Source organism: Squalius cephalus, assembly GCF_949319135.1.
Source record: "Squalius cephalus genome assembly, chromosome: 12".
NCBI classification, from domain to species: Eukaryota; Metazoa; Chordata; class Actinopteri; order Cypriniformes; family Leuciscidae; genus Squalius; species Squalius cephalus.
Genome location: NC_137133.1, coordinates 8487143 through 8496587, shown reverse-complemented (window position 1 = coordinate 8496587; position 9445 = coordinate 8487143). Strand labels below are relative to the sequence as shown.

At 37.1% G+C, this 9445-nt stretch overlaps 1 protein-coding gene across 1 annotated transcript; it reads left to right on the top strand.

Annotated features, from left to right (window-relative positions):
- Positions 1–4102: 4102 nt before the first annotated feature.
- On the top strand, positions 4103–9418 carry LOC307168536 (cytochrome P450 2J4-like). The gene is made up of 9 exons (XM_079888637.1): positions 4103–4367; positions 6274–6436; positions 6531–6680; positions 6771–6931; positions 7009–7185; positions 7281–7422; positions 7502–7689; positions 7805–7946; positions 8074–9418. The coding sequence occupies exons 1-9, from the start codon at positions 4104–4106 to the stop codon at positions 8247–8249; spliced, it is 1563 nt and encodes a 520-aa protein (XP_079744763.1). The 5' UTR covers position 4103; the 3' UTR covers positions 8250–9418.
- The last annotated feature ends 27 nt before the right edge of the window (positions 9419–9445 follow it).

The window sequence follows — 9445 nt, the reverse complement described above, 5'->3', positions numbered from 1 at the left end:
CTTAACCTTCAAGTCTCAAGTAAGTCCCAAGTATTTTTTTCTTGGGCAAGTCAAGTCAAGTCAAGTCACAGGCTATGTCAAGTCAAGTCAAGTCAAGTCCTGTAGTAGGTCAAGTCAAGTCCAAGTCAAGTCACCTTATTATTGTAATTTTACCTGCAGAATCTGATCTAAATAAAGTGAAAAGACCAGATATAAGTAACTGTCAATAAATTACAACAATTTGGATTTGCATTGTAAATACTCATGTTCAGTAAAATACATCATGGAATCAAATAAAATTGTAACTTCATAAAATTATTTATTTTTCACTTCTGCCAACAGTGTTTAAAATGTATCGAAGTTTAATGTTGTACGTAAACTGTGTTTACAATAAGTGTATTGTGATTGTCAAAACATTTTAGTAACTAAACTGAATTGTATTCGGTTTAGTGACAACATGTTACAATGTTTACATAGTACAATTTCTGGTAAGCTATGCTTTTTTATTATTTGAATTCAATTCAATTATTGTGATCTGATTTAATATTGACTCATTTGGATAAATATTAGGTAGGCTACACAAGATAGCCATTCATTTTTCTCAAGAAAAAAACAACTCACCTAATGCTGTAAACATACAGATAGATATATAATGCGTTTTTTATTATAATAACAACTTTATTTAATGATATATGTAAAAATATAATAAATATAGTACACATATAGTGCTATAGCCATATTATGGTCATCAAATGGCTTTCCTGGGGTAAATGTTATGTGACATAATTGTTCTCCAGCTGTTTTATTGACCCATTTGTTTGATTGATTGGTCGATATTTGGTATGAGGAATATACATTTCGGTAAGTTGTACTGTATCTTTCAACATTGTTCATTCGTGTTTATTTACTAGCTAGAGATGATCGGTTCACCTGCCGCTATAGGGATCTGATCGCGTCACATTTACAAGCGCCAAAACGGTATTTATTGTTTGAATTTCGTAATAAAAGTGACAGAATCTGAGAGCTGAGATTTTTTTATATCATAAGTAACCTGCTCTTGCGTCGCGATTTTTCTGTGCGTGAGAAAATGAATGTGTGACGTGAGAGCATGTGAAAAGTGTCGCGTGTCTCTCACGGTGAATGCGTGAGTTGGCAGCTCTGTCTGGCTGTCCGCGATGTTAATGTTGCATGTCTTGCAAAGCGCTGTTGGTCTTTTGCCATCTTGTGAATAATTCTTGAAGCCGAAAGCGATGACCCTCGGAGTCAGTACCGCTCCGGCTGACATGTTGATATGATATCTGATCTAAGTGGGCGTGGTGTGCAAGGTACGAGAGGGCGCGCGCGACTGATGATAGTGTCGTGATCCAGTCATGACAACGCTATTCTCAGCCTGCGCTCCAGCTGGGTAATCAACTTTATTTTTAAAAATAATTTATATATTTTATATTCAAACTGAAAACATGATGTGATTAACACTCAAGTCATTCAAGTCATCGTGTCTCAAGTCAAGTCAAGTCCCGAGTCTTTAACTTCCAAGTCCGAGTCAAGTCTCAAGTATTTTATTTTTTGTCAAGTCAAGTCACAAGTCATAAAAATAGCGACTCGAGTCGACTCGAGTCCAAGTCACCAAGTCACAAGTCCCCATGTCTGGTAATTACTGACAGAATTTTCATTTTTGGGTGACTGTTCCGTTCCGTTAGCCTTACAGACTTAATAATCGTGACCGCCAATTGACCTTTCGCCGGCCCCTCCCCCAAAACGGCCATTGTCCAATCATACATCATAGCAACCGTTACTATGTGAGCAGGTCCGACAAACATTAGCAAGATGGTGAAGCGTGCGCCCATGGCGTTTGTAAATCGGACATTACATACCCCGAGAGATTGTCTGGAGGAGTTGTGTTCTTTCCATTCCCAAAGCCGAAAACACAACGTGAGCGGTGCCTACAATGGATAAAACAGTGTGGACGGCCCCACTCCCAGTTAAATGTGTCGAACATTACGATTGCTGGCTGTGGTATGATGGCTACTTAAAGTTTTTTTTTGTTTTTGTTTTTCTGATCTGAAAAACTATCCTATCTGTAACTCAAAAAACATAATATTGTCTGAACCGCGAGTTTTATGATCCGTTGCCCCACTAATAAATATTATGGTCTCAACCGCGATTTTTGTGATCTGTTGTCCCCCTAATAAATATTATGGTAAGTGCATTATGAAAGACAATCAATGAAAGTTATTTAGATGCAAATTAAGGCTATGTCTGGTTAAACAGTTATTGTGTGATTTCGTTTATTGTGCTTTGTCAACTTGAAGCATGAATTTGAGAAAGAAAATCATTTTTGGAAGAAAATGCACCACATACTTTTGTCAATGATATAGGCCTAAGTTATAGCTAAAAGATTGTAAAAGCTTTCAGTTCACCATTGTAACGTTAGTTGAAAAGTAAAATTAAGCTTGATTAATGATATACTGTGACTGATCAAATAAACTACAGCATCGGGAATATAACTCCCATGTGTTGCAGCATTTAAAATTTTAGTCATAGTGTTATGCGAAAAAACACACATAAGAAATTATTGCTGACAGCACTTTTATTTTCAGAGACAGTTTTTTTCTTTCACACAAAAACACAACAGTAAGTGTCTTACAATGCTTTTAAACACTTGTTTCCTTGTTCTTTGCCATAATCACAAATGATGTGTATGAACACCGGTAAGCATTAGCCTCGATAGAGACGTAGATAGTAGTCGTGTCTCCTTCATTGCGTATTTTTATATTATAATATATCCCTCCACTGCATACTGTAACCCGTTTTGTCTCGATCTGGAGGATATCGCGGAGGTATTGCTCCAAAAAAGGTCACTGACACGCACGGGTATACCTTTTTCAGTCATGGCAATCTGTCGCGCTGGTCGTGTTTGACCATTTGTTTGTCGGACGTAGCAACAGTAACTAAGGGGGGCGGGGCTCGGCGAAAGGTCAATAGCAGCGCTTAGTAATCATGACGTGGGCCAATAGCAAAGCAGAATCATTGTGGGAAATACCGACTGTTTTAACGAATAAAGGTAGAATTTGTGTTCTTATCGTGTTTAACACATCTGTATTTGATCGCGCGAGTATATCCAACGTGAAAAATCGCAGCTTGAATTTCCAGTCACCGTCGAAGAGAAACACAGGTCGTGTCTGCCCTATATAAATCCGCCGCGCGCTGTGCAAAAGTGGAGGGCGATGAGGCTGCGAGCGATACCTGTCATCCCATTGAATCATGACTTGATGATGATTTGATGATCGCTGATCGTGGTTGCTGATGATTATGCTGATCTGGGCGGGTGACATTCATCACCATTCAATTTTTTTTTTCTCTCCATGATGACATAAAATGAGAAAATAACTAATGGTAACATTTCATATAACATTAAAACACAATAAAATCATTCAATAATTAAAAATATTTACGGGTCCGTATACTTTTTCGTTCATTCATTATTCTATTTCGGAATGAAAGATTAATTTAAAAAAGGGTGCAGCTTGGTTTTTTGTTTAAAAAAAAAAAAAAAAAAAAAAAGCAGAAATGGCTGTATTTTGTTTTCCAAATGTATTGTTGTCATCAAATACTAGTATTAGAAAATGGACGACATTTCCGATTGGTTTTTAATTTGCATTATTTATTTGTACGTTTATTGTATTTCATGTGACCAGAGAATGTCTAATGTGACTGATCATTCACATCTTTACCCGGAAGTAAATTACACCGTCGTGCGTGGAGAGTGGATACACAGATATGGCCTATTTATGAATGAAATTCATGCATTTATTTGTCATTTAAACTGATGCAAACAGGGAAAGAGTAGAAAAGACTTATTATCCTGTCGCCCCCTCTAGTGGACTGTAAGCAAGAAAGGGTTAAAACCCGCGTCACCTGAATTAACAAATCATGAAGAATGACATGCGATATGTCTATGGATTTATAGCCAAAAGAAGTCTGAATTTCAAACCGCAAATTACCTTCTATTTGTTATTTGTAAGAGGCGTCAATGGGAAATGGCGTCTAGTACTCCAGTATTTTTTTTCTGGGGGAAGTCTATGGGGAAGACCCACCCACATTTGTTTTTGCTTCTGACGCGCATGGATTCGACCTTCCGGTTAAAGAGTTTTTTTTTGTTGCTCCGTACACAACAATCCAGAATGTCAGTCATCATGGACCTGTTGCAGCTTTACGAGTGGATCGATATCAAAAGTATTTTGATATTTTCGTGTGTGTTTTTATTGCTGAGTGATTATATCAGAAATAAAGCGCCGAAGAACTTTCCTCCTGGACCATGGTCTTTGCCGATTATAGGAGACCTTCATCATATAGATCATAGTAAGGTTCATCTTCAGTTTGCAGAGGTAAATACAATTCTTGTTGGGAAAATCGATGTTTCGATAGTTGGCGAATGCATGATCTGAACTGCTCATTCTGCGTTTGGACGTTGGAATAACGATTTTCAAATTACCAAATTTAAATGTCCCACTTCACATGTTGACCACATGATGTCCACATGATGTCGCCACGACATAACGAGAGGGGTATTTGTGTTTTTTTTGTGTGTGTTTTTTTAATTATGGAAAAAAACCCCAGAATAAAACAACATAAAATCGCTTTGAAAACAGCCGACGAAAAGCAAAAACGAGTATTATTACATAAACTTAGTGTCTAATGTTAAAGTTTGTTTTTACATAAGCACTTGAATCTATAAAACAATAAAATCAAAATTCTGCATTTTATATAAAAAAATCAATCATACATCGATCTAATACATTAAGTATCCTTTTCAACAGCTGAGATGTCTTAACAGCTTTATGATTGTTCTGTATTTAATTAGAGAGTGGTAAAAAACCATATGATATTTCCTAAATAACATAAGAATTTTAATTACAACTTACATATCCAATAAACCGTATCACAATCCATAAACAAGACCATTATATCAGTTATTGTGACAAACTTATAAAACTAATCAAAAAGAAACAAAGAAACTTGGGACCAAAATAGTTTGGTATAATTACAACTGAAAAGTAAATGTAAGATTGTTTCGGTTTCCTCTTTACAAAAATAGCATAATGGTGAAAATCCTTCTTTAAACTTAGCTACTAATAAAATCATTGCGTAATAGTCTTGGTTTTGAATAATATATATTGATTATTCCAAATAACACAGGAATGGGAAGAAAAATGTGTTTTTGTTGAACAATTTCCACGCATCCAAAGCTTAATTAACTTAATTTGGAGTTTGGTGCATTTGAAATCACAGTTAAGTAAAAAATGAAGACCGTCACATTTTTTAAAGATTAGATTGGGGATAAAGAACCATGGAAAATTATTCTCACAAAGACAGTGCTTGATCCAGTTAATTTTAAATATATTATTAATAGTGTATTTTTACGTTTATGCTCATTGGAAGCAGGATTTGCCGACATCTTGGAAGTGACGTCAAATGATTCATCTCGCTGAGGTCGGGTCGGGGTTGATCGATGTACGCTGAGTTCACAGGTCGAATATCCGACTTTGAGTGGCGTTCCAGAGGTTATTTCCAAGAACGAGGTGGGAAAATTCCAAATTCCGAGCTGTCTGGAATGCAGCATTACAAATAATGGACACATGACAAAGGGTTCTGTTCACATGGTCAGGGTTTGGGTGCTCCTGCCATAACAATGAGCTATGTAATGGAATATCCAAAACATGCAAAAGTTCTAACAGTATGAATGCATGAAGTATTTCTAAATAGTATATAATACAGTATACTTATTATTTTAGGAGCTCAAGTTCTGACAACTTTATATTTCTAACTGGTCAGACTGGGAATGTTAAACAGTCCAGCTAAAACTAGTTAAACCAGCTAGCCATGGTTTAAATGAATTAAACTAATAAACATGTCTGAATTAATGAATGTTAGGATTTTTTTCAGAATGTTGGAAAATGGTGGCTAAAGTTTGGTCTAATATAGTTTGTCACATGTTTGCTTAATCTTCAATTTATGTTATTTTCATGACAAAAATTACATAATTGTAGTAAGAGTAAATAGGCTAAAATTAACAAAGAATTACAAACTATTGAAACCTATGATTATTTCTAAGATATGTTGGCGTTTTCATAATTTTTTATCTTAATTTATCTTCAATCGATGTTATTTTCGTTCACATAAATTACATGTATTTTTAGTCAGTGTAAATGGACTAAAATGAATGAAGATGACATTAAAAACTATTGAAACCTACTATTATTACTACATATGTTGATTTTTCATATTTTGCAGTTTGCAGAAAAATACGGCAAGATTTTCAGCCTTAGAATTTTTGGACCAAGAATTGTTGTGTTGGATGGATATAAACTAGTAAAGGAGGTCTATACACAACAGGGTGATAACCTTGCTGATCGTCCCACATTACCTTTATTTTATGACATCACTGGAGACAAAGGTCAGTTTAATATCAGAATGTTAAATTGGTGGTTCAGCATTTCACCATAAATTGTCAGTAATCTATTAACTAAAGTTTTTTTTTTTGCGAGCAGGTTTAATTGTTAGTAGTGGCTATAAATGGAAGCATCAGAGGAGATTTGCACTCTCAACTCTTCGAAACTTTGGATTGGGAAAGAAAAGTTTAGAGCCATCCATCAGTCTTGAGTGTTGCTTTATGAATGAAGCCATTTCAAATGAACAAGGTATTTACTGAGATTTGTTGACTGAAAATAATTGACAATTGCATTTGAAATTTTTAAGCACAGTGTGATTTACATGAACAACTGTTCCAGGTCGACCATTTGACCCTCGCTTACTGCTGAACAACGCTGTCTCAAATGTGATCTGTGTCCTTGTGTTTGGAAATCGATTTGAGTACAGTGACCATGACTTCCAGTCTATGTTGAAGAACATCAATGAAGCCATTTATTTAGAAGGAAGCATCTGGGCTCTGGTAAACATTTTCTAATTTGAACAACTTAACTTTGCTTTCGTTCACTGCTCATCTACTTTTTGTTTTGATTTCTTTAGCTTTATAACATGTTCCCATGGCTCATGCGCCGACTGCCTGGACCGCACAAGAAAATTTTTGCTCTGTGGAATGAAGTGATTGGCTTTGTTAAAGGAAAGGTGAATGCACACAGAGCGGATTACGATCCATCAAATCCAAGGGACTACATTGACTGCTTTCTTGCCGAGATGGAAAAAGTAAGACCCTTTCTGAGGGGGGGGGCGTCAGTAAGTGTGCTGGTACGGGAATGTATGGTTACTGAATTCAAATGCCTATCATTTGTGTTGTTTAGCTTGAAGAGGACACAGCCTCTGGGTTTGATGTGGAGAACTTGTGCTTTTGTACTCTGGATCTGTTTATAGCGGGAACTGAGACCACCTCTACCACTCTGTACTGGGGTCTCCTTTACATGATGAAATATCCTGAGATACAGGGTGAGAGCTTACTGTGAGAAATGGCATTCATATTAAAAAGTAATACGTACTCACACTATCTTAATTTTTGTATCTTTAGCCAAAGTTCGGGAGGAGATTGATCGTGTTGTGGGAGGGTCACGGCAGCCATCTTTAACAGACAAGGACAACATGCCTTACACCAATGCTGTCATTCATGAGATACAGAGGATTGGAAATATTGTTCCATTAAATTTGGCCCGAGCTACAGTGGAAGATACTCAGATAGGAAAATACTCTATCCCAAAGGTGGGCATTAGATGTTTAAATTAAGAATGTGAACTTAAGCAGAGCCTATTAGTTAAAGCACAGTAAGAGTAGTGTGTATAATTTTATTCTTGTTAAACCTCTTGTGGTTCTGTAGGGCACAATGGTGACCGGCAGTTTGACATCAGTGCTGTTTGATGAGTCCGAGTGGGAGACGCCTCACTCTTTTAATCCAGGTCACTTCCTGGATGCTGAGGGCAATTTCAGAAGGAGAGATGCCTTCTTACCTTTTTCTCTAGGTAAAAGGGAAACTCTGTTTCTTCTAAAGTAATCCAAATATATACATTGACAATGCGGAACCCCATAAATTATGCCCCCATAAAAAGACACCCTTTATGATTACCCTTCATTTTATCTGATTTTCAGGAAAGAGAGTTTGTCTTGGGGAGCAACTGGCACGGATGGAGCTGTTCCTGTTTTTCTCCTCTCTGCTGCAGCGCTTCACTTTCTCTTCACCAGTGGGTGTGGAGCCCAGTTTGGATTTTAAACTGGGGGCCACTCACTGTCCCCATCCATATGAATTATGTGCAGTGCCATGCTAAAAAAAAAAAAAGCACATTTCATTAATTTTTAATCAAATTAATTCAAGGTTCTGTCTGTGCACATCAAATGTCAACTTTTCTGAGGGTCCCTGCAGGTCCTTAAATAGCCTTTAATTCAGTTGTATCAAATTTAAAGGGGGGGGGGGGTGAAATGCTCATTTTCACTCAATCTCCTGTTAATCTTGAGTACCTATAGAGTAGTATTGCATCCTTCATATCTCCAAAAAGTCTTTAGTTTTATTATATTTATAAAAGAAAGATAGGCTGTACTGAGTCTTTCCCGGAAAAAAACGAGTGGCTGAAGGCGGGCCGTGTGGGCGGAGCTAAAGCTGTGCTTACGCACCGATAGCTAACAACACACAGACATTTGTTCAACAGTTTTACTCACCGCCCGGTTCCAACGCACGACCGCGAACCTTTATCATTGTCACTGCCCGATCCTTAAGCATTAGACGATCTGCAAATCCGTCGATCTGGGCTTTGTTTATAAAACAATCATCGTCGAAATGCAGGGAACAAACAGTCTTGCACAACCTCCGTTGATGCTCTGGAAAAACAAACTCCATCCACTGGTCCCTTAGCGCTGGGTTCTTTAGGAATCAGTGCAGGGTTGTCTTGCCCTGGCAACCAAAAACCCACTTCTTTGGTGACACTGACTTCCCTAAAGCCGAGCATAGCGCTTTGATGGGCGAACTGCTTTCACTCTCTTCTCTCTCTGGTCTACGGTTGTGCGCGCTCGCCCGCGTACTTCCGGAGAAGTGCCCTTAGGACCCGTATAAGGAAATTCCGCTACATCTGACGTCACACATGCCCATACTCGAAAAAAACTTTCCGAAACTTGTGACAAACCGGAAGGAGCATTTTTGGAACAGAAATACTCCTTCAAACGTACAATTTAATTTTTGAAACTTTGTCCATGTTTAGCATGGGAATCCAACTCTTTAACAGTGTAAAAAACTCAGTATGCATGAAATAGCATTTCACCCCCCCTTTAAGGTCGTGAGAAGCATTAAATATCTTAAATGGTATAACAAAGGTTTTGATTATCATTTTAAGAGGACTTAAATTTGGGAAGTGAAAAAAAGAAATCACAATGTGGCCTACTGGAATAATTAAACTTCAAAAGAATATGATTAAATTCAATAAATGTGAGAAGTAAATAAATAGTGAATAATACTTGAAGTGTTGAATAATTA